Here is a 27,006-nt window from a genome sequence, read left to right as displayed (position 1 = left end):
GGCAGCCCTGGGAAGTGGATACAGTAGAGACGATCTGTGCTGAATTCTTTTATTTTTTAATTGAAGTATAATCAGTTTATAATGTTGTGTTAGTTTCTGGTGTACAACATAATGCTTCAGTCATACATGAACCATGAACATATATTTGTTTCATGTTCTTTTTCACCATAAGTTACTATAAGATATGAAATAGAGTTCCCTGTGCTATATACAGTATGAACTTGTTTATCTATTATATATATATATATATATATATTAGTATCTGTCAATCTCAAACTCCCAGTTTATCCCTTCTCACCCTTTTTCCCTCCTGGTAACCATAAGTTTTCATTTTCTATGTCTGTAAGTCTGTTTTTGTTTTGTAAATAAGTTCATTTGTCTTTTTTTTTTTTTTTTTTTTTTTTTAGATTCCACACATAAGTGATATTGTATGGTATTTTTCTTTCTCTTTCTGGCTTACTTCACTTAGAATGACTATCTGGGTATAGGTCAGTGGTAGAGCCTGTGCTTAGCATGTGCTGAACTCTTACACCACAACAAAAAGCAAGCCTTCTCATAGCCTGTTGCCCTTCAGTCTCTCAATTAACAGGAACACACTGGATCCAGTTCATTCCAACTTGAGCTAGGTTATATGGATTTGAAGTCACTACTCCATAATCAGAGAGTGACCGTCCACAATTTCTTAACTCAGCCACTAAAACAAACTAACGGACCTACTATAGTCATTCTTGTTATATGTGAGGTTATTTAGAAAGTGGGCTGAGATCTGTATGTGAAGATACTTATTTTAAGCTAAAAAGAGTATTTTTTTCTTGCCAAAATAATCCAGTAGTAGTGTCATTTTCAAGGCTATTGATCATTTACCTGCAATGACCATATTTAGAAAAGCAATGAGCTCATTAGAGGCAACAAGGAATCCAATTTCATTAGGTATTAATGCTCAGGGGCACACTGTTAGATTGCTTGGTATTCATACTCGGTTAAGGTACGTGAGAATAGTGGCTGTAATTAACTAAACTTCTGTGTTAATATAGCACTTACTGGAGACACCCTTAAAGGTGCCTTTGTGCACAAAAGACAAGGTTAAAAGACTGTATGTTATTTATCACATTTAGGAAAGCTCTTCTTGCCTATAATTTAGAGTCTTCACTTACTTATCCCTCTGTTGTACAATGACTTATTAAGAATGCTCAAAGAGGCAAGTAAATTTACATTCTTTAAAGTCTTAAGACAAGGTTCTTAAAAAGCAGACTGATGCTTAAAATATTATGGTTAACCTTCCTTAAAGGGCAAAAATGCAAAATGTTAACTAATAATTTTATCTCACAGGGTGGTCCAAAATAGACAATTCCAAATTTAGGATTTCTCCTCTTAACATGTGATCTGTATATTAATAAATAACATATAAAATAATACTAGAGGAACTTTTATATTATTTCAATGACCATCTGATGACCCTAAAGTGAGGATTATTTCCTAAGTGGGGAGAAGTCAGTTTATCTAAGGTGTGGCAATAAAAGCATACGTCACAAACATAGTAAGGCCAGCATAAATTTCTTAATATTCATTAGTTGCCAACAGTAAAGCAGATTTTACAGAGAATTCCAGATTTCTGGCTTCCCTTGGAAACTTGGTCAACGTGGCCGCCGGAACTCCCTGGTCCTATGTAGCAACAATTACTGCGAGCTAAGTGGCCTCTCCTGTGTAGGTGGGGCTTGTGCTCGTGGATTGCTCACCATCCCCACCCAATCTGCCTCTCTCATGGATGCTGGCTACCTGGTTCTTATAGTCGTTTGAGTCTTCCCCTCCTGATACATGATAATAACAGTAACTCCCCTAGCTCTTAATTTGTCAAATTTCTACCTATCATTCAAATTTTACTTCTCTTTTTCTGCGAGGTTCCCCCAGTCTTTCCAGTTGGAATTAATGTCTTCTTGGATCCCACAGTAATTTGTCCATTCTTATGTACCATTTATAATATTGCATTGTCTTTTTTATGTGCACTTATATGCATCTGTCTCCCAAGTCTGTTTGTTATCTTTCAAACTATATTCATTGGACGTTTGTCATGTGTCAGTCAACAGGGTAACTAAATGCTGGGGATACAGCAACCACCAAGACTAGCTTGGTACCCTGCTTCAAGGAGCTGACAGACCCTCCTTCTCAGCATATAACAGATGCTCAATAGATGTCTATTTAGGAAAGATATCTATTACTTTTTCTAATCCATATACATTTACTCTCATTTGAACTTTGACATAGAAAATGGTTGCTGATATACTGTACACACAGTTGATGGTTAGTGTGTGTTTTCTACTTTGACTGAACAGACTGGAAGAGCTAGGCGTCAAATCCAGGCGTCAAAGGACTATTATTTAGAACAGAGAGTTTGTGCTGATGTGGTGTCAGTAACTACTCGACTGGCTCTGGAAGGTGTTTATTATGGCACTGAAGACGAGCAGGGTGACACTCAGAAAAAGCTTTAGGAAACTAGCCTGATAATGACTCTTCCCAGTTGAGTTTAGAGTGGCATGAATTAGTCCCTTGATCCTGGGATTTCTTATTCTAAATTCTAGCAGGCTCCCATTAAGGCTTCTCTGTCTTATTCTTTGTCAATTTCCCTTTTCTTACCACTTTCAAAATATTTACAAGCAGGAACACACAATTTTGCCTGCTCTGTCTTCTTCACTGCAGTTTTGGGTGTGTCTGTCTTGCCTCCAGATATTTCATATATCTTTTGAGAATGAAAGAAATTTAAAAATACTTCAGCTGGCTTTTTCTCCTCCAGTTACATAAGACAAAAAAATGTATACAATAATTATACACAACAGGCTTAGCAAATATTTTTTGTTGGTTGACCACTATCAAACAAGATTTTTCTTTGTCAATATGCATCAGGTTATAAACGCATATGCACTGGGATTTGTGTGTAAATATAGTATATATAGGAAGAATAACGCATTAGCCAAAAGAAAAATGGAACAAGTCATGAAGATATATTCTCTTAAAAACCACTTTGTATATGCATAAAATGGGAATTTATGGTTTTCATACGACATTACCATCCCTGTGCTAGTGTACTTGAACACTGAAGATGCAACTTACTTGTTTCCAGTACTTACTTAAATATATTTATTAGGATTCAAAAGTGTTAATAATACTATAGCAAATAACATGTTACTACTGAAACTTGAAACATTTTCTATTTGAACCCAAAAGACATTTAAAAATTTTAATACTAGAATTCTGAACTTTTAGATTTTATATTTTATTTTCTTTTTCTAACTACCCCAGGGTCTAAAAGAACTCGAGAAGCATTTACACTAATGAGAAAACAAGATTAAAATAAACATAATAGATGCCACCTTTCCTTTCCACTCTACTTATGTGCCATGAATTGATGTGCTAAAGTATATTTGGTTTAGCTCTGCTTGCTTAGTCATGGAGCTTCGGCTAAAGGTGTAAGTGGTAAGAGTTGGGTAATGCAAATTTAGTAGGTAATACAAGATTTGTGTGGCTTTCATGGTTATATTACTTAATTTACATATCTGAACTATATAAATATTTCAATTTGAGTATCTGTTGTTTAATTTAAATAATACATTTAATCATTTTGAATGTTCTCCTTATGAAAATATGATGTCTCAACTTTGCAATGATGAGTGCCTTGTGACAGATCAAGATTTCTGTTGAGCGAATGATTACAAAATACTAATTTCCTTGCTTTACTCTCTCTTTTTCTTCATTTCTTTCTCTCTTTGCAGCACCAAGCAGAAAAGCTGTATTTTCTAGATGAGAATGGACTCTTCACCAACTTAATTATACATCTCAGGGGACTGGATCTTTATTCCGATCTTATCAAAAAGAGGGACTAAATCCATATCTTGAGAAAAATTTAAATTGTAGCAAGGTGAAAGATACTGCCTAAGATAATGTGATGGTCTTTCTACAGAGATGCTTCTCATTTAGGGCTCAATGTGAGATTTGTAAACATCGCTTCACACTGTATTTCATGCATGCATTCATTCTTTTAATAGGGATGCCAGGTATCTAACAGGTACCCAATTAGTTCATATTAAGAAATGCATTATGAGTCCCCACTGTGTGAAAGGGCGTAATAGGCGTTGTAGGAGATCATGAGATGAGTGAAGGCGTATTTACAGCTGAAGGAGTTTGAACTCAGTTGGAAAGTAAAACTAGTGTATAAATAATCAGAATACATGCTAGATATAATAATTTCAATATTTACTTTATGTCTGAAAGGACCGTAGCATCATTAATGCAAATGGAAATCCCAGCGGAGAACCTGGTTATCAAGATAAAATAAATCCAAATGTGGGAAATTTTCATTTGAGGTAACAAAATTTTAATCATAACTATGCTTGATGTTTAGCAGATTCTCAGTAAATAATTAACAGAAGTTGAACTGAAAGTGAAATAAGCTTGTGAAAACATTTTGTTCATGCTGATAATTGAGAGACCAGTAACTGTGAAGAAGGTACCATTCTATTTCAGTGTGGATAATGAAGAATTACCTATTTTATGATATGGTTAACACATTAATAATGTTATTAATTCATAATTAATTTTCTTTTTAAATGTATTTAGTAGATAACTTATGCTATTTTGTCTCTACTCTCTGCCTTATTCCTTTGGTTAGACAAAAAGGGAACAGTCATAAGTATAAAGATGGAAGAACCAACAGCTCAGAGAAGTAAACAGAATTTGTCCAAGAGAATCAATAGAGAAAATAGGAATAGAACTTAAATCTCATATTTCTCCCTTCAGTGAACATTACACAAAATGTCATCTCCGCCTCCAGAACAAAAACAAAACAATTAAGTGCAAATAGATGATAATACATCTCACATTTATTGACTAGTTTGTATTCGCCTGGTACTGCGGTAAATACTTTAGATACACAAGCTCATTTAATTCTCACAAGACACTTATGATGTGCATGTTGTTATTCTCCCTTTACAGAAGAGGAAATGTGGTTTTGTAGCAATTTAAGCATCTGTCTAGATTCATGCAGCTACTTCCTGACAGGGTGGGATTTAATCTCAGATCCCTGTATCGTTAAGTCCAACCTGGAAACATTCACACTAAAAAGCATTACTCTCCTGGCCCCTTCAAGGTGCTGTGTAACGATCTAAGTAAGAAAAAAAAAAACAGTGTCATGGTCCACAAGATATTGCTGCTTAATGACTTCTGTATAGAGATGGATTTTCCTCTATTTAAGCTCCAGGTAAATGACTCCATCCTTCCTTCAGTTACCCCAACACAATACAGTGGATTTCAAACTTGACTTCTCCTTAGTCCTCCACCTTCTTCCCCCACATGCAGTCAGTTATTAATCCCATCAATCCGAGTTTTTTAGTTTCCCATGTCGTCTCGTCTTTTTATGCTTGCTGCCACACTAGTTCAGACCATCAACATCTTCATCCTGTTCTATGGCAAAAAGCTTCCTAATTGGTCTCCCTATAATTCATTTTACCCTTTCTAATCATTCCTTACAAGTAGGCAGAACGATGGATCTTTCTAAAATACACATATGTGTTTGTTTATAGTGAAGCACCCTTGTCTATGGCATAAGCTGTATATTTCACATGAACACAAAGCCCCTATGACCTCCTCCTTACACTGGAAACACTTTCCATGCTTTGATACGTCCAAAGCCATAACCATACAGCACCTCTCCCATATCTAGATCTCTGCCCATATCATATCCTGTGCTTGGAATATTCTACTTATCCTGCCCCCCTCACCTGCTCAAGTCTAGTTCAGATACTTCTTCTAGGTAGCCTTCACTGATTATCCAGGATTGGGTGAGCTGGCTGCTCGGAGTTATCTGTAGTCACTGCACTAGTCACATCATACTGTGTCTATCAGTTCACCTGTCTGTCTCCCCCAGTATGCTGGAGGCAACCTAAGGAAGATCCAAGTCTCATCCTCCTTCATAACCTGTACCCAGCACAGTACTAGGTAGACAGCAAGTGTCAAAGAGCATTTGTGGATTGAAAAAAGGTGGAAAGAAAAGAAAAACAGAAGTGCAAAAGGGAGGGATAAAGAGATAAAGGAGTAGGGTGGGGGGGAAGAAAAAGAAGAAGAAAAGAGAAGAGCTTAGGGATTTTAAAAAGGGAGGAAAAAGGAGAAGGGGGACTAAAGGGAGAGGAAGAAGGAAAAAAGAAGAAGAGAGGGAGGATGGAAGAAAGGAAGGGAGGGAAAAAGTAAGGAGGGAAGGACAGTGGGAGAAAGGATGAAAGAACATATGAAGTTACAGGTAAATGAAGACTATTGACACTTGATTTCCTAATGGAAATTTCTGGGGAGGCTTTAGACACCATCGGCTCTCCCGCGACTGGCCATCTCTCCGGAATTACAGACACTGTCTAGTCAAGGAGTTCTGATGTTAAAGAATCTGAAGACCAAAATGGACCTTAAAACCACTGAGTTCAACTTTGTTTTATAATTGAGGAAACTGAGCTCAAGACATGAACTGTGACTTGCTCAATAGAAGACAGTTAAGATGCCACCAGAGGCTGGGATGACCCCCAAACCCAAGTTCTCTTCACTACATCAGTCTTCCCTTAAGACACATGTGAGTCAGTAATGACAGGAGCAGGATGGGAGCTTAGGATCTCTGGTCCCTGATTTTGAGGCTGTGCACTCTGCAATGCCATGTGCTGTTTCTTTTTCTTAATGTTTTTACTTAATGCAAAGAACCTTCCTCTTCAGGCCAAGTATAAGTAAGGTGAAACAATATTTTGTAGTATTTTGAGTATTCTCTAGTAAGGCAAAAGGCTAGTTGAACTTTCTTGCCTTGTGCTCCCTGTTACTCTCCTTTTTTCTGTACTTCTGCGATTTGTCCTCTTGTCGGGAAGGCCCCTGCTGCCATTTCTACCTTTTGAAATCCTTTGCATCTTTCTGAGGCTTTGTTCAAATGTCTTTTCCTCCCGGAAGCCTGTTTCAATGTCCCTGGTGGGAAATAATCGTTCTATCTTCTTTGCTCCAATGATACCTTGTTCATTTCTTTCCCATATATGAATGGGCCATGCCCTTTATTAGAGTCTCATGTGCATCTTTGTTCCTCACTAAATGCTCACTCCTGGAAGGCAGGACCCACTCTTGCTTTATCTTTGCCTCCCCTCGTAGGATTAGCACAGCACCCTTCACGTGACATACATTTCATGCCTGTTACGTTGAACTGAACTATCGACTCCGTTTTCCAACTCTGATGCCCACATCACTGTAAAAGACTACCAGATCTAAAAATTCATTATACTCCTTTTTGTTTAAATTTTCCATGGGTATGTTTTCTTTTTTAAGGCACTTTTATTGTGTCAACATTTGTCCAATAGTTGTTTAAAGTGAGCTGTTAATATGGACCAAAGAAGATATATACATGAGCACGGAGAACAGTATAATTAAGCCAATGAGTCTCAGAACCTTGAAATTTATGGATAATTTTATGACTTTATATGCTGGCCAATTGAAAGAGCAATTATTATGAGAGATCCCTGTCTCTTTAAAAATATTGACAATATTATTAAAGATTATTAAAGAGAAGGGGGCTAATTTGTTGAAGGTTTCTTCTTTCAACATGGAGGCTTCTTGGAGATTCTATAGTAATACATTTCAAGCACGGAAAGTATGAAAGACGCTAAAAACTATTACGTGCAGTCCAAGGTTAGCAAGGATTTACTCATGGTGAATAACCTGAACTGTTCCTTCCATTCATTTTAACTAGAAGTGTTCTTGCACAGGACAGACGGCAAATTGGCTGGATGAACTGACATGAAAAGCAGGAAGGCACTTTCCATGCCGGGACTCCCAGTCTCTCTCTGCAAGGTCTGACACTTTCTAAACCTTCGTTTCTTCTCAGGGGAAGTTAGCAGCTCCATCAGTTTAAGCAGAAAGATTTTCAAATTGTTTGGGAAAATAATTTAATAATGTTTTTAGAGAAGATTTTGCATATTTATAAAAACATAATTTTAAGCGTGCCCAAAATCAGTATATTTCTGTATTCATCACCTAGTATATTCGAGCAAGCAGAACGTTTGCATCTTTACTTTTCTCTGAGTACTGGTCAAAGGATAGTTCTGTGTGTTGTTTTTTTAAATTCACCACTTATATTCATGGTTCGATAAAATGCACCATCAGACTCACATATAGCAGATATCCTTTATGGTATTTCAATCGTATCATAATTTTCAGAAATATAATTTTCTAGCACTAAGGAAGTACTTATAACCCCATTGGTTTTGAAATGCCATGTAGAAGTCAGAGAAGAAGTAAAAGCAAGAAAAGAATAAATCAGAAAAATAATACACAGAAAAATAGAAAGATGATTGCTTTCTATTTCAAACTCTCAGACTTAAGAATTTAATAAATGACATTAGGAGACAAATATAAAAACTTGGCCCCTAGGTGTCTTTCTTAAACTTCATAAAAGTATAGCATTTGTTAGAGTAAACTCTTCCCTTCAGGATGTACCTAAGAGAACATACTCCCTATTTGAGTTCCTGACATATTGTTCCTTTTTCTTACCTACATTTTCAGAAACCTTACTGATGAATAGCTGCTGATTCTGAAGATTTGCTTTTTACTTAGCTTTACCTCTCTCAGATTCCTAGCGCTACAGAAAAATGATTCTACATTTCAAAATTACTTCTTTCTGAGCTTCTCCAGTGAGAAAAATTAAAGTTTCAAATGTGAAACACTCACTCATTCTTGCATGAACAGTAGGCTTCCAAGTGCAACTCATTTTTAAAAGAGGGTTTCTTAAATCCACATCTGTCTCCAGTACCTCGTGACACACTGACAAGACTTGTTTTCCCATGGACTGTGTTCATCTACTTGGAAACGCCTTAAAATAACATCTTTCTATTGCATAGTAATTGGATAGGCTTTTTATGCCTTGAGTTTGATCACTAAACTTTTAGATTATCACTCCTTAAGAAAGTCTACCATGCTACTCTTAATGCTGTAGTCAAGATGAGTAAATACCTGTTTGTGAGGGAGGGTGTTACTGGAATGTTATTCAGTTTCATATATGCAGCAATGGAAGAGGTGAATTCTGGAGGGATCAGTGGCAGGGATCACATAACTACCCTTGTGTGAATTTATCTTTATGAAAAAAGAGGGGTTACTCACTTACCTCATCTGTAAAATGGGATAACAGCAATACCTACCCCAGAGAGTAGCTGTGAGGAGTAAATGAGCAAATAATGACTCAATAAGTAGTAAGCAAGGAGCAAGGCCACACACATTGGCTAGTACTACTATCATTAGTTCTGGTGAACATAGTGTGGCACTGGGGCTCAGGGACAAATTGGGTCAGTAAAAGAAGCTGCTGGCTTCTTACCTCCAGGGAGTCATCTGCATTCACCATCCAGCAGTCTGTCCAGGTGGCCACAACCAAGAACCCAGCAGAGAAAAATGCAAAGAAGCAGGCGACATACTGAAGACGGTCCCTCATCTTAGCGAGCAGCCTGTCTGCAAGCGACACATGGGCAGCTGGCAGCCCTGGGGCCACGCAGGTAGCCGGAATGCTGCTGGTCTTCTGTGCCTCTGGTACCCAGGGATCTTGAAAATCCTGGTCTTTTCCCTCTCTTTCCTCCCCAACTGCAGGCGTCTTAAGTTGCGGTGAGAGTAATAGAAACAGGCTGTAACCCACAGAGGGGTCCCGGACGTCATTATCTGGAGCAACCGGCCTCCAATCAGAAGGCAGGTCAGTGAAAGGGCTCAGTGTGTTTGGGGTGGGGGAGAAAGGAGCCCTGGTAGTGCGTTCTGCCCAGACTCTGGGCTGATGTGAGGTGATGGTCACCGGAGGCACGTGCCAGCACCAAGATGGAGAGCAGGAAGGGTCAGACCCCAGGCTGACGCTTGTAAACTGCTCTTTCTCAGCCCCTCCAGGGCAAGTGAGCTGCTCTCCTCCCCCCAGTGAGGGGGCTACACGGTTGACTGAGCGCTACTTTATTATTAGGACGATTTTAATACTCGCTGACTACCTTAGACAGACAGGCCACCGGTGAAACTATGCCAACAAGCGCTTGCTCAAGGGAGTTTGCATTCCAAAGTGTGGGGCAGAACAGCCCAGGAAGGGTTTCCAAGACCTGGGCTCAGGTAGAGCCATGACTCCTAACCTTTCGACATCACTGAGTGGGAGAGAGTGTGCATTTTAATCCAGACGGCTCTGGGTATAAGTCCTGGCTCTGAAACCTATAGGCTAAAGGCACTTGGATTATGGATTCTGTAAAATGGGGCTAGTGATAGAAACAAACATCAAAAATGTTTGTGAGAATTAAATGGTATTGCGTCTGTAAATCATTTAGAATACCGTCTGACAAAAATAGCTAAATGGTAAATATTAACATGAACAAGAATTTCCTATATGATTACTTTTACCTCATGAACCAATGTTTGAAAATATCTCTGAAGGAAAAAAAAAAAAAACTGTTCATACTAGGATAAAAGGATTTTTTTTTAAGTTTGTGATATAGTAGGGGCAACTTGAGTTTTACTTACATCTGGATGGCATAGCCTTACTGAATATAAATATTCCATAATCAGAAGTATTCTAAAAAATACTCAAAAGAGCATACATATCCACATTCAATCATCATCAGATAGACTTCTCTATACTAAAATTCAAATTTTAAGTGCTAATAATAAAAAAAAAACCATTTTACATGGTTCTTAATGCAAGAGAGAGAATGAGAAAGGTGGGGAGAGAGAGAGAGAGAAAGGAACAGGGAAATGGATTAGAAACAGGTCATTACCCTGGGAAGAATCAGCTGCTAAGATGGTTATTTTAGTGACAGCTCAGAAAGGGATTACTTTTTTCCACTTAATAATGAATCAGTCATAGTAATTAGGGTAAAAGGCCTAAAATCAGCATTGATAAAACAGCCTTGAAGTATATATTAAAATAACAAACTTTTGTAACTAAAATTTGTTGTTTTCTAATTTTAATTGATTTGTATTCAAAAGTATAAAATGTGAATCTAAATGTAAAAGCTTTTATAAAACCTTATGTGAAATATAATTCTAATTATTGTTCTAAATAAGGATATATATGTTAGCAATAATGTGACGTGCATTACAAAGGCTTTTAATTTTATTATTTGACTTATTTTACTTAACATTTGGGGAAAAGAATACTTACTGTTTAAAGTGCTGATTCAAAGAACGGAATTATTTATGGTGTGAAAAGGCGGCTACAACACACACATGCTGCTTTGGTGAGTCACAAGTGAATCAGTCCCTGTGCCCTAAAATCTAAACTGCTCACGCTCTGTTGATACGGGAGAGGAAATCAGTTCCAAAAGCACATGCCCATTACAGGAAAAGTCCTGGACTTGGCTGCCAGCTTCCCACCCAGGGACCTTCCACAATGTACTTTTCCTGCTAATGGTGCACCTCAGGGCAACAGTTCTTAAACTTGAGTGCACATGGGAATCTCCAAAGCCCCTTGTTATAAATGCAGACCTGGGAGCTCCACCCTCCGAGATTTGGATTCAGGAAATTGGAATTGGAAGCCAGTTCACATTTTATAAATGTATAAAACTCTGATGCTCAGCCAGATGACCATATTTTGAGGGACTAAGAAGAGAAGAAAACAGCATTGAAATCAGCATGCTACTCCTCAGAGTCATATTCTCTACATCACAGACAAAGCTGTGGGAAAGGGGATATCAGAATCACATCTTTGGTAACAGATCTACCCTAACTAGTACCACAGTAGGCCCCAAATCTAAATATCAGAACTTAATGGAAAAGATGAAGGAAGAGAAAAAAACATTGAACCCATGCATGCACTGTGCATGCAAATAAACATGTGCCCACAGGTCTCTGGAAATCAGAGACTCTTCCAGAAGAATGATATAGGCTGTACCTTAAATTATTTTCTTCCCCAAATTGCACTGGACCTTGTATGTGGTTAAGGATGGGGAGACCATTCATGAGACTATAGAACTGTTCCTGAATCAAAGGTGACTACTTTCAGAGAATAACAAAAGACGAGCACATTGAAATGTTCATTTTTGTGGGTGAGGGCATGATACGACAGAAGATTCGAGAAACGAGAGCCATGCAGACTAACTGATGAGCAGGAAAGACTTCTGGGTGGGGCGTGAGTGCACGTCCAAGGAAGAGACAAATGTGCTGGGAGCTGCGAAGACGGAGGGTGCAGATGCAGAACAAACCATCCGCAAGGCTACATAATCACATTGTTTTCTCTTTCGTCTTCTGCTCTAGATTCCAATATTTAGCTCTATCCACTCAATCCTAGTTTTGTTCCATCCCACACGGCACACATTTACAGACAGCTTACTCTGACGCTCTGCTAGGTCCTGGAGACCCAAAAAAAATGGACTATGGAAGACCTGGTCCCTGTCCTTGAGAAGCGGCAGTGAGTGGACCAGAGCCCGGCACAGAAGCAGCAGCAAAAAGCTCTGTTCAGGCAACTCTGAGTACGATCTTACGTTAGAGTTCCACGTCTGATACAGCGCACAGGCACACTGGTTAGAAACATGCAGGATTTCCCAGTGTGGTATAAACACCAAAGACAGTCATCAACACGCGTGTCACTCAGTAGTGTTTACAAAATATTTCCAAATACATTCTCTCATCTAAGCTCCACGAAGACAGGCTGCTTTGTTTTGTGCTTGAAATTCTACCTGGCCTGTGGTAGGCTCTCCACAAAAAGATGTTGAATTTAATTTTATCCTCACAGCCTAGCTTTCAGCCTAGCACCTCGGCTGTGGATCTGTGAAAGGAGGAGATTGTCCAGCTGGAAATACTGCAGTTCTCCCTTTGGCCTGCAGGTGGAAGCAGCTCTACGTTTGCAGTCCGGAAAAACAGCAAGTCGTGTTTGTGCTAACTCGTCTCTGTGAATGTCACAAACAGTTCCGTCTACATTCATTATAATAATACGAGCCCTTGGAAGGAACAAGCTGATTTATACCAAATCTTACGAATAATCTTCTCACTCCTTTTTAATTGCCCAGTGCTCACTGTTAAAACGTACACAATAAATAAAATCACTCGCTGTTGTCAAAGGCCATACTGGCTGTAACTAAGGACAGACAAAATAAATCAGTGGTTCAAAGCCTGAACCTCAGTCAGGCAGACTCAAGTTCAGGCTAAGCCACTTAACATACATAAGCTTTTGGGCACACTCCTTGCTACTTAATTAATAGCTGGCTCAATAAAATGAGGATGTCAAATTCGAAGATGACTGTGAAAAATAAATAACATGTATAAAGGTCTTAATGCAGTGCCTGGAACACAATAAACAATCAACAAATTATAGCTACTATTTTTTTATGTTACAGTCTTGCTCTTCTACACATGTGCCGTACATATATATACACACGTGCATATATGTGCATGTATATGTATGTATGTACATATATACATGCACATATATACATACACATGGACATGATAGATAAAACAGCTTAGCTGAGCACAGAGGAAACAAAAAAGGTGTGATCATGAAGCAATTTTATTTTTCTCTCTGATGGTCCTTTCAAATCCATTCACTTTGGGTCAGTTCTTCCCCTGCCTCTTGGATGAAATCTAGGGAAGTCTCCATGGCATTTCTCTCATTCTTAGGTAATATAAATTCTTCTGGTCATATCAAGGCACAAAGACACAGCCTCGTTCCGGTTATGTCAGCATCTGTACTGTTGTGCGTCGGCCAAGCCTGGGTAGCCAGTCGTCCCAATGCCCCCGACACAGTCTCCTTTAGATCTCTTGGACCCGAGATGGACAGCAGTCCATTATGTCTCTCCAGGTCCAGGAGGGAACAAATAACAGGTTTTCAGAGTAGGTGAGTTGAAACTCCTTTCTCTGGGCTTAAAGTGAGGTACAAGAACTCTCTCCTCCATGGTGAAAGGGAAGTGGGACTCCATACATAGCAATAGCTCTCCAGAAACCTCTCTTTATATTCATCTCTTTTCTTGGTGATCACCTTGTGTTTTTTAGTGGGGGACAGGTAGGGGTGGGCAGGGTAGAGATAGCTGATCCACTAAGAGTTGCAGAACTGGTTCTAAGACGTCTGTTTTGCAACTCTTGCCTGGGCTCCCTCGTCTCACTTTGGAATGTGGTGTTTACTGTCCAGTGACTGCAGTCGAGACTGAAATGGTTCTAATTGAAAACCCTACTTACACAGGCTCATGTTGTGTTAAACTGAAGTTCCAGTGTTCATCCTGGCCAGACCACTCCTGGATTCACCATGTTTACTCCTGAGTACCATCACTTAAGATCAGCTGTAGCCACCTAGAGGAGAAGGTTCCAGTTGGTGAAGTTAGTGACGAGATTGGCAACCATCTCATATTAGGTAAAACTGAAGAATGTTGGGGTGAAGAGAGTATTTTAAATCTATATAAAGGAGATAGTAAACATGACAGTGGGTTTTGAACAAAAGGAGGGTTGTCAAATGGGAAAGGAATAATTATCTTTCTAGGAGGCTTCAGAGAGCAGAACTAGGAAATCTTGTAAAAGCACAGAAAAGCAGAGTTGTGCTCAATTGAGGAAGAATTTCCAACAATCGGAACTGACTGAAAGGGAAGTGGTCTGGTCTGGTGGGTTTCTTGACATTGGAGATGTTCAAACAAATGAAGGATTACCATTAGTAAAGGGTTCACGAATCAGTTCCTGATACCCAATCAATCATCAGGAACTGGTTGATTTGAACTCTCTGATTTGGAGGATACTAGGGGAGCATGGGGTCCTAGGAAATTTATGCTCTTAATTTATTTCCTTCTGTACATAGAATTTGAGTCTTACTTAAGTCAAACCTCAGAGATAATTCATCAAAAATCACACCTCAAATCCAGTAGTAATGCATATATCATTACTCATTCTTTAACTTATCTCACCTGGAAAAACAAGATTTTCATCATGGTACAGTAAGATTAAGCTATCAAGGGTGCTTTTGGGTTAACCACAAGGTAATAAGCCTGGTGTCAAAGGTGAGCATTTTACTCCCTTTGAGTTAACAGGTAACTAACATGAAGCTTTTCTCTTGAATGGCCTGCACCCTTCCGCGTGTATCCAAGGAATTATTACACTGGTATTAAACAAGTCTATCAGAATCAGGCTTTACCTCACAAGCTGGATTTTTCTCAGTTGACTCAAGTATGCTCACTTCACCATTATGAATTTTTTTCCTCACCATTTTGCATTTCCTTCTTCTCTTCTCTCCACAAATTTATGCATTCACTTATGGAGTCAGTTTCAGCTCTTCTGTTCAAATTATGAAGGCTGTGTGAATGATGAATGCCCAGTGTATGCATATTCTACATGCTATTAGCTCTGTTTCTCTGGAGACCCCTAAGTAATGCACATCTCACAAGATGATTGTATATCACCCCTCTTTGCCCAGTCTGTCCTACTCAACGGAGTTTCCATTCTGGACATCTGAGCAATTTCTTAACCTCTGGATACTTCTATCTCTGAACATGTGTTTATATTACTTCTTCTGAATGGAATGCGTTTTATTTTTCTGGCCATTATAATCTTAATCCTCAACCGAGGGAAGGCTATTAACTTCACGAAGCCTGATGTGATCTTCCACTCACTCTTTCCTCTGTCTGTTTGACATGTCATCAGAAACCACAGAGTTTAGCATGTCATCATTTCAAGTTTTCTATACATTAGTCTGATATCTCCAGATGATTTTTAGCAAACAAACAAACAAACAGTTCAGCAAGTAGAAAGTATATGTCAGGCACAGGGTTAGGTGCTTCATATACAAATATTAATGAAAGTCCATTCAAGAAGCTTGCAGTCAAATATTGAGAATAGATAGATAGATCGATCTTGTGTTGAAATACATATTTCTGAAAACGGTTTCAGGAGTATAAATGATAGGGCAACTGACATCTCTAGGCAATCATTACAAAAAGGCTTCATGGCAGTGATGATGGTTGATTTGGTTCTTAAATAGTAAGAATTCACTAAACATAAAAGAAGGGAACAGACAAGGGAAACATCTTGGGCAAAGAAAGAATGGTGTGAATGGGTATCACATTACTGACAAATGGCTGTGTGAGGAGCACCGAAAAGCAAGCAATGATCCTGTTTTCCTTTTTCGCTTGTGCTTTAAATGCTCAACAATACTGAGTACGGTGGTTGCATCATGGTAGGAGCTCACATGCTGGGAATGTTTGTCTGTTTGTTAAGAATTTAAGCCCCACAGAAATAGGAACTGTGTGACTAGCTTTACTGAGTGCTGGGTTTCAATAATGTATATTGAGTGAATGAATGAGTTCCATGTGCCAGGCATCGTGCTAGTCATTAGAAACTCACCAAAGAACAAAATATTCTACTGGAGGAAGGATATTCAATAACATTTAAGCTCTTAATAGATATATGCTATCTCTCTGTGGGATAAAGATATAAATTTACTATGAGTACTCTGAAGAGGTCCTTCTAAGTGGTCTGGTTATAGTATAGCTTATTTGGAATGTATTTTACATTCAAGATGCAGGGCATTTTAATAGAAAATACTGGTCTAGAATTTCATACACTTAGTTTCAGCCCAAGGTACACTTTAGATTTTCTTAGCTTAGCTTCTTAGCATTATATGATAATAAAGAACATTAACAATTGTCCAGTAATTTGGTCATTCTAGACAACCAATCTATATAACTTAATTTTAAAACAAAAAATTCAAGTGTATTTCTTTCTTTATGCCTCAAATAGGGCAAAACGTTCTATATACCAGTGCTTAAAGAGCTAGCGGAAAAAATTCTGTATCAACATTACTCATTTTAGTCATATTTAATTGGTGTTTATAGATGTTTTCATTTATATTATTTCATTTTGCATTAAAGACAATTGAAGAGACATCATATCACCATTTTACAGATGCAAAAAATGAGGGCCATTTGTTTAAGGACTTATGTAACCTGATCAAGCCAGAAAGTGGCAGAATCTGGATTTGGACTGAAGACAATCAAAGTGGAACACAGGCAAGCATCCAGTGGAAACTGCAAAGGCCAACAGAGATGAGTCAGGGAAACGGAAGTCCTCCCAAGGAGATCCGGCTCACTCAAACCTGGCAGAGGTTCAGGGACAGTCCCACTCCACCTGTCACCTGTTCAACATTCTGACTCCTTAATCCTAGGTCAGGATTCAGATGAAAAATCGACCCTAACCACCAGTGAACAGGAAAGAATCAGGACCTGAAACTCATGACATCTGGATTATCATCCTGGTAAGATAAAAGCTCTCTGTTGAAACTGTGAAGCAAGTTGCTTTACTCACTTGAATTTATCAGTGAAACAGCTTCAACCAAACCGCCCTCAGGGAGGCAGTGAAAATGTGTGACATCACTCATGAAAGGTGGAAGGCTCTATTGTACTTCATATCCCATTTTGTGCACATGTAGAAACACTGTGAGGTCCTCCCCTCCTTCAGAAAAACCTCCTCCCACTCTTACCTCTTCTCTCTCTTACCTTCCAAACTTACCTGCTGAGAGTCTCTTCAATCTTCAAGGACCTTCTCAAATCTGATCCCATCATTTGAGTGCATTGAGAGGCTCCCATTTGTAAGTCATCTGTCCCTTGAATCGATATTAACTCTTTGCTTGTTAGAATAATAATCATAATAATACTTAATTATAATTTTTAATAATTAGGACCTCAACATTTATTGAGGGTTACTACATGCTATGGACTAAGCCAACTGATTTTCAAGTGTTATCTTTTTACGTTCTTCCAACAGTCCTAAGAAGCAGTTCTATTATAAACATACATTTTATGGAAGAAGAAATAGATGATTGGAATGATATTTTAACTTATCCCAGTTTTCACAACTAGCAAATAATGGAGCCAGGATCTAAACCCAGGTCTGACTGTCCCAGGAGAAGGCAGTCCTGATACCACCAGGCACTATAGACTTCTACCTGGCATTATGACCATAGCTTTTCCTACTAGGTCACTGGGAATCCATGGTTAAAACCGGAAGGCTATCCTGGATTAACAGATGAAGAAGCTGAGGCTCTGGGAAAATATCTTACCCAAGGTGACTCAATTGTTAATGAGACAGAAGAGCTAAACCTGCTCCACTTGACGCCTTCCACACTGCCTGCTGGGTCCGTAAGGGCACAGAGGGCACCTCCTCATCCTCTTCTCAGCCTCAGCATTGCACACACATCTTGCTTGTGGCAAGTGCTTAAGAATTCAATTTACTGGAATTTTTTTGTGATCAGAGACCATGAATTAGAACAAGCTGAGATATTATAGCATATCATGATTACTAATGCCCCACGTAGAATACAAACGAGAAACTATAATGTACTTGCCTAACTAAAGAGACTTTAAACAGAGGATCAAAATATTGGTTTTGGTTTTTTAACCAGGGACCAACTAAGTTCAGCTAAGCTAAACTGATTTCCAGAGATGAAACTAACTAAAAGTGATAAAGCCCAAAAGGGAGACTGAGAATGAAAACGCATGACAGAAGGAGACTGATCATGTGACCCATCCATTTTAGTGAAATGTTCCAACCACACAATTCAAATATTTGTGAAAAAAAAAATTCTTTGGGGATCAAATGCATTAGCAGTAATTCCTTAGTGCCACCTTTGCCACATTGCTTTCCACTACCCTTTTAAAATTTCCACTATTATCAGGCTAAAATACAAAGTGTTTCGAGTGGCATGCATGATCTTTCTCAATCTGATCCTCCTCTGCTTCTCCAGACTCACCTGCTATGATTTCAAACATGCATGCATGTACCTTTGAACCAGTAACTCTCTCTCCAGCATCTGGAAAAGTCTCCCCCCTCTGCCTGGAAGATCCTTGTCCTCCCCCTTTCTTCACCACCTAACTAACTCCTCTGCCACTTTCTAGACTCAGGTTTCATTACCTCCTAGATGATTGACTCTAAAAACTGATCATCAGAATCACCTGGGGAGTTGTTATCAAAGAGCAGATACCTACAGAGACTATGATTTCCAGACATCATAATTTCCAAAAATCGCTGCCATAGATAACTCCTCTGAGCCCACCCTTCCCCTCACATCGGACTGTTACTGTCTATGTCTCTCCTCCCTACCAGGTTGAGAGCTCCTTGTCAACAGAGACATGACTTCCAGTTCTCTAACACCAGCCAGCTTTAGATCAGTAATAAATTTGAAAAATGAAAAAATGAATAAATGAAGTTGGCAAGTCATAAGCTTCTTTGCTCAAACTGTTTCCTCTGCCTACAACAGGAGCATATCTTCGCCTTTATTTTCTGCTAACCTTTTCAGCCTCTCAGTTAAAGTTACTCTTTCCTTGCTATGGCAGATGTTTTTGTTTATTTTTCTCTTGTAACACTTTATAACCTGACTTACATTTATGTATTTGTGCATCTCTCCCACTGAGTTCTAAGCTCCCAATGTCAGAAACTGTCTTTTTCAAATTTTTGATTCTTTCAGCCATCATCAACATACCCTATCCATACTTGTTGAATTAAACCAACATTTGCATCTCTTTAATTTTCTAATCTTTCATATTCCCAGAATAAATACAATCCTTATGAGCACGTAACAAAATATCATTCAGAAATACATCCAATAATCTTACATTAATCACAGATGTAAATGCTGTTGATTCGCTATGAAAAATTTAGGATCATACTCATATAAATGTGTATGGGTGTGTATGTATATACTTATATGGATATATCTCTCCAACAGGAAGGGAGGTGAGGTTTCAGACCTTTGGAGCAGGACATAATCAGTTCAAGGAGATGAGATTCTTAATAGTAAATAAAAATGTAATTGATGATTTCAGCAAAATTTATTTTGAAGGCAGTGATTTGGATTATTTTGCAAACTGAACCCCAACCATCCAGCCCTAACTTTCCTTCAATTGCAAGCTATGTCAGGAAGGATCTGTCAGTAAGAACAGTAAGTGACAATGGTTGCGGGGCTTAGCAAAGTGAAGGAGGTGGTTACTGGATGCATTGTTGCAGCTGTGAAAATCTGAAGTCAAGGTACGGAAACAGCAGAGGGATAAACTTGGAGCTAGGTAACTAATCACAATTTTTTTTTTTTAATGGGGGAGCTAAGTTAAGACAAGGGTAAAGAAATGGACAAGGTTTAGAGACGGAACATGAATGGAGGAAGGTAACATTTGAGTTGGAGAAAATGAATGTTCTAAAATAGAAAACCTATGGCCCACTTATTTTGGATTAACTCACAAATACCTTGTTGGGTAGAAGGAAGACTCTTGAAGGGAGTCAACTGTAAATGCTGAATAAATAGATGGTGAATGGATAAATTCATGAAAGAATTTCTGGTTCAATTTATGCCCATAATTTCAAGTAGAACTATCATACTCTGTTGTTTAAAACTTCTGCTATCCTCTTTAAGCAGAAATGTCTGTATCTCCCAACTGTAACTGGGCACCAACACAAAACAAACTGGTTTCCTCCTTCATGAGCAACATTCATGTCTGAAGCATTTTCTCTTACTCCCATTATGTGGGTCACCTTTCAGCTGAGGTCCAGCATGGCCCAGGGTTTTCCCCAGTATGACTCGGCTCAGATGTATGAGGCTACACTTACAACCCTGACACTCCAAAGAGCCCAAGGGTTGAAGCAAAATTAAATGCCAGGTCTGTAGAACAGCCTAAATCCCCTTGGTCAGTTAACATTTGCAAAATACTGTCAGTAAGCTTTTAAGCAAACACTATTTATTTGACCTTCAGAAATTATATGTGAAAAGCAAAGGTAGGACTGCTTATCGTTTATCCTAAAATGTACTTCACTAACTGGAGTTTGAATATTCCTACTGAATATATAAAAATGACAGGGGTAGGTGTAGGAAGGAAAGAAACAGAAATATAGTAATTTACAATCTGTCTTTGAAAGTTTTGTAAACATATGCACCCATTCATAAAGAAACATAGCTTAGATATAAATCCAAAGACCTATAAATCTAATGTCACTTAAACTTATTTAACTGTTCCCTACTCTGCTACCTTTAATTTGAAGATGCCAAATACAATGATAAACCTAATTACTCTTTGGTTATATTCTTATTAATAATGCTTAAAATTGGCACAGATATAATACTAAAACTCAACATATAGTATACATAAAATTTAAAAAATCTTTTTAGGTACTGTACTCTTCAGTCTTTTTTTTTCAAACAGCAACAAAAAAGACTTTTCTGTCTAACTGGTATTGTTATATTTTTTTAAAAAATAAGTGTCAATTGAAAAATTAATTCTAACAAGTGATGTGTCTAGATCTAGCTAGATAAATTGGTGTCTGGATGAGGGAGCAAACTCACGAATCTTATTACATGCTAAACTCCATGTGTCGCACGTATTAGGTTCAACCACAAGAGGATTGCTTTGCAAACAGATGGCCAACAGCGAGTCCAGTCCTGCAGAGTGATAAGGAGGGGAGTGATTCATAGTGTTAGAAGGGCAGGAGGGGAGAGAAGTAAACAGTCAGCGTGCCACTCCTTTCGACGGCATCCTTCAGAAGCCTTGAACTTTTTCAGGTCTAAAGCAACTCACGGAACTTGCTGATCACTTACATGTTTGACCCTGTACAAGTTAAAGATTTCTGACTCTGCCTCAGGGGAAATTAGTCCCCACCCCCACCCCCAAAAAAGCTATTTTCAGTGTTGGAGGGAAAACGGAGAAACTCCTATTGTTGCTTCCAGTGATTGATGGTCCCACCTCTCACGTGGTAGATCAGTATAGACTCTCGGTATCTGGAGTTTTTCTTTCTTTCACTTGCATTTTGAGCTCTCTAGAACCTTTCTGCGTCAAAACTCTAGGATTCATAAGATGTAAACAAGCTCAAATTCTGCTGCCTAAAATACCTACGCTTACTGTCATCACCCATAAGGGAAGATAAACACCTGAGATGACCTCTGGGAAATTTCTCCTCACAAAAGTAGAAGAAAAGGAGAGTCAAGAGTTTCCTAACAAATAGGATGAGTTTTTTTTCATTGGGACAATATGCATAAGGATCTTTCATATCCTTAACCAGACTATCAAAGCAATACTGTGCCTGTCTGATACTTTTAGGCGTATCTGAATTGTCATGTATTTACCATGTCATTGATTGGTTCTGAAGTATCAGCCATAGATTTTCTACATCATTGACTGGTTCTAAGGAATTCATTTATAAAGAAAAAATGTTGCCTGAGTCCTACACTAGATATTGGATAACCAAAGATGACTAAGAGAATATTTCTAGGCACTCACAACCTACCTTGAGCACAATAGCATTCCTTGGGGCAATGTAAATTAGTTAAATGCCATGTGTTATAGCGATATTTGAGGCATATACACCCCTTACACTTACGAAGTTCAAAAAAGGACAGTCTCTTTTAAAACTTTTGTTGTTAAAAAACAGAACGAAGTCAAAGTTTCTCTCTGTAAGCTTGTCAAGCAGGCTAGAAATCAGGGAACATATTTCTTTTTCATAAATGAGTCGCTCCTAAAAATACAACATATTCTTAGTCTGTACGCTTTATGGAATCATTAATAAAATGTTTCTACTGTCATAGATGTGAAGTAAGAATCTGCTAGTGTCTCAGGGACACCCTGGAGATGGAGGTAAGTTATGGATGAGGAACAAGGACCAAGATGTATGAATCAATGGACAAAGGCTCCGGAAGACCCAGGTTTCAGCTCCAACTCAGACTTAGATTCATTATTTTAAGAACAAAATATTCACTGCTTTGAGCCTTATTTTCAAAGCAACAGGGGGAAGGGAAGGGAGTTCTCAATTCCTTAAAAGTCTTATTTTACAGGGGGCTTCCTAAACCCTACATATGTTGGACAAGGACACAGAGGCAGAGTCGGGGGTTCTGTCAGGGACCGGAGGTAGAATAAACAAAGGGCTGCATTTTGAGAATTGAGCAGATATCAGCATGACCAATAAGGAATGAGGGGCAAGGGGAAAGATCAGAGATGAGCAGTCAAAGGCTAATAATGCCAACAGTCAGGAAACAGGAGCTGGAGAAGCCGGCTCCAGCTAGGAGATCAGATACACAGATCAGAAACAAGCCACTTGCATTAGGAAGACCTTGACACCTAAGGTAGGCCTTTGCCAAATCCCAAGCCATTATGCTTCTCTGTAAGAAAAGGAATGGAGAGCTAATTTGCATGTAACTGTTAGGTGCCAAGGGCCATGTTATGCACTTCCACAAATGCTCACTCCTTAATTCCATTTGCTTTTGAGGAAACTGAGGTTCAGAGAATGTTAGTAACTTTCTCAAGGTTCTGGGGACATGAAAGAGCTGGATGTCCATTCTGAAAGGATCTGCTGATGAGCCCTTTGGCTGAAAGTGAGCCCTGGTTCTTTTTGCAAGACTTTTCAATTCTTTATGTTGGAAAAAAATCTTCAGATGTCCAATTTAAAGATCTATCACTAACCAGACTTCAAGTACAGTCAGTCCTGAGAAGATGCAAGCTAAGTAGGAACTGAAGGAGCCTGGGAGGTAAGTCCTAGCACCCAGACACTGGATCAGGTGCTCAGAGCCAGACTAAGCCCTCTGAGATATGTCGGTAAACAGCTCAGGGGGTAACATACAGAAACAAAAACCAAATTTATCGTTGCCAGTGGGGGAAAGAGAGATGGGTAGGAAGATAAAGTGGGAGTATGGGATTTGCAGATACACACTACTACACATAAAATAGGTAAACAACAAGGTCCTACTGTATAGCATAGGGAACTATATTCAATATCTTGTAATAGCCTATAATGAAAAAGATTATGAAAAGGAATATATATATATACGTAATATTATATATATAACTGAATCTCTATGCTGTACTCCAGAAACTAACACAACATTGCAAACCGACTATACTTTAATTTAAAAAAAAAAGATTACAGTGGCCGTGGACAGGGAGCAGCCCAGCCAGGCAGATGTTCAACCACCTGGGGCAGCAGGCACATAGATGCCAGTGTCAGAGAGTCTAGGGGCTGACAATATGCGGACCAAGAAGAATGGCAGAAGGTGTGAGGGCAGATGTCTGGGTGCCTCATTTGGAAGTGGGGTTCAGGAGTGAGCAAAAGCCCAGCTGCCAGGTGAATTGGAGAGAACAGTCTAGTGTTCTGTCCATTAATGAACAAATCGACAATTTATTTTGTATATACTGAGTTCAAAGCTTTGTTCTAGCCTGAGGTTACATGAGCGAACAAAGCAGACAAAGATGCCTACCTTCACAGAACTTACTTTCTATTGGAAAAAAGAAACTGGCAAGTAATTCAGGTACCAAAGAACAAGGCAAGAGTGTAATTTTAAGAGCAGAGATTAGTGGGCAAACTGAGAATATTAGAGAGCCTGACTCAGTTCTCTCCATCTGAACTATTATCCTATGACTTAAAAAGTTGCTTCCTAATAGAAACATCCTTGGTCTCAAAGCCTAGAGTGACACTGGACCTGCACGATGTAGAGGTTGGAGGGGTAGAACATCAGGAAAGGCACTACTGGTCTCATAGGATATATTTAAAAGAAAAATTATCATGAATAAATGGAATTCTCACATGCATATGACTTATTCATGTCACTTGATTGCTTATATGAGAAGTTTAATGCTCAGGAGAACACCCATGGACACGGTAGAAATGTATACAGGTTGCACACTACAGAAGTCTGGTTCATTATTCAGATCACAGTCTATGTGATTTCCATCCCTGCAGATATGCAGTGCACAACCTGAATGGCCATACCCAGCAGCTCTCAACATTTACCAAGAGCTGTAATGACTGATGTTAACCAAGATATATGACACTATAATCATTTACTAAAATTAGTCTGCAAAATATAAAGTTAAATTAACCTATTTAAATTAACTAGAGCATTCAAAAGGAGATAGCTAAAGATATAGCATAAATTGAGGAAGTTTTATATTTTTCCTGTCTTTTCTGCAAGTGAAAGGAGGAACTTTCAAATTAAATAAAAATAATTGAAGAAGCAAGAACTCTCCAGGTGTCTAAAAAAAAAAAATCTTTCAACCTAATCTTAAAAAGTCATAACATAGCAGAGTTCTACTACCTCTAAGAGATATCTGAAATGGAAAGAGACACTTCCAAAGTCATAAAAGTGCAAGTGGCAGTCCTTGATTTAGAAAATCCAGATTTCTAAAGGCCTGTTGAATGTTCTGTCTGCCATATTATTATGACCTTCGTATAGAGAATGTCATCTGTTTAGGGTGAAAGGAAATGTTCTCTCTCTGCCTCAGGTTTTCTCAGAGTATAAAATTTGCCTTGAAACCTTGTGCTAATTCTGACTCAGTTCACAGAAGCTTCACAGGTTTCACCTACCCACACCTACTTTTATTTGAGCAAGGGAAACTAACATTTAGTCCTTCCCGCTAACAAACAAGTCTCGACAAAGGCAAGGCTTGTGAAGTCATTTTTCCAGCCATTCTTTCGTAAGGTTTTGTTTGTCATAAGGAGCCTGAGTCACTGTTCCCCCAAAAGTAGACAGGAAGAATAAAGGATAGAATGATTTTTAGGACATAAAACTCAATAAACAAATTAGCATATTTATATTTGTTGACATGGAAAGACATGATAAAATTGTAAATGATAAAAAGCTAATTAATAAATAGTAAGGGCTCATTTTTGTAAAGTATATGTATAGTTTTTGTTAGCAAAATGCTAGGATAATTTACTTTAAAGTTTATAAAAAGGCTAGGATAATTCACTTCAAAATTCAAACAGTCATGACTTCCTTTTTAGCATAATACCCTCTAAGTCCATTCATGGCAAGATTTCATTCTTTTTTATGGCTAATATTCCACTATATATATTTACATTCATATATATTTTCACATATATTTATCAAATATTCCACTATATATATTCATATATATATGAAATAATTCAGACAGAGAAGACAAATGCTGTATGACCTCATTTATATAGGGACTCCAAAAAACAAAATATGTGAATAAAAATAACAAAATGGAAACAGAATTATAGGTACAGAGAGCAAACAGGTGGTTACCAGAGGAAAGAGGCTTTGAGGGGAAAGAAATAGGTGAGGAAAATTAAAAGGTACAAACTTCCAGTTGAAACATAAATGAGTCACAGATATGAAATGCACAATGTGGGGAATACAGTCAATAACTAGTAATATCTTTGGTGACATACTCATAACTAGGCTTATTGTGGTGATCACTTTGAAATGTATAGAAAAAAATCACTATATTGTATAACAGGAACTAACATAGTTTTGTAGGTCACTTATGCTTCAAAAACAAATAAGCAATCATAAAAGGAACTCATAGAAAAGGAGGTCAGATTTGTGGTTACCAGAGGTGGAGGAGGGGAGAAGGAGAAATTGGATAAATGCAACAAAAGGTACTGCAAACTTCCAGTTATAAGATAAATAAATACTAGGGATGTAATGATAACATCATGATAAATATATATAACACTGTTGTATGCTGTAACTTGTTAAGAGAGTAAATGCTAATATTTTCATCATCAAATTTCTTTTATATTTCTTTAATTTTATATCTATACGAGAGGATAAATGTCAACTAAACTTACTGTGACTTACATAGATGTATGTAAGTCAGATCATTATGCTGTACACTATAAACTTTTATATAGTGCTGTACATCAACTATATCTCAATAAAACTGGAAGAAAAAATATATCAAATATAATATATAGCTGATGGATGTATTTTAGATTATTTCAATTAAGACAGTAGTTTACTTATCTAGATTTCCTAATTTTTCTACAATGAATATTCACCGTATAATAAAAATGACAGAACAATCAAATTACACTAGTTTTCCATTTCATGTTCCTTTTTGAACATTTATAAATGAAGTTTAAGAGATCGTTCATGCATCCAATATACCTTTACTGAGCAACTACTATACAAATCAGACCTATATACAATTTCATTTGAACCTCATTATGCTCCTGAGTGAGTCAGTTAAAAGATATGTTGGACCTGAAACTTTAGTGGTAATAACCAGAGAGAAAAGAAAAGGTACATAA

The 27,006-nt window shown here is 38.1% G+C and overlaps 1 protein-coding gene across 6 annotated transcripts in view; it reads right to left on the bottom strand.

The window, feature by feature from the left end:
- CLDN16 (claudin 16) overlaps nt 1-27,006 on the bottom strand; it is a 76,531-nt gene that overhangs the window by 13,220 nt on the left and 36,305 nt on the right. The window contains exons 1-3 of one of the 6 annotated variants that reach the window (XM_064493784.1): nt 17,488-18,362; nt 14,179-14,289; nt 9,368-9,498 (exon numbers count right to left, since the gene is read on the bottom strand). The exons of 2 other annotated variants lie outside the window; for them this stretch is intronic. In XM_064493784.1, the coding sequence (XP_064349854.1) occupies nt 9,368-9,498; nt 14,179-14,188 (141 nt within the window). In that variant the 5' untranslated portion in view covers nt 14,189-14,289; nt 17,488-18,362. 3 more of the 6 variants (XM_064493777.1, XM_064493773.1, XM_010990110.3) reach the window with 3 other exon arrangements.

The sequence above is a fragment of the Camelus dromedarius genome, chromosome 2, assembly GCF_036321535.1.
Source record: "Camelus dromedarius isolate mCamDro1 chromosome 2, mCamDro1.pat, whole genome shotgun sequence".
Classification (NCBI taxonomy): domain Eukaryota; kingdom Metazoa; phylum Chordata; class Mammalia; order Artiodactyla; family Camelidae; genus Camelus; species Camelus dromedarius.
This window is presented reverse-complemented; position numbering and strand designations above follow the sequence as displayed.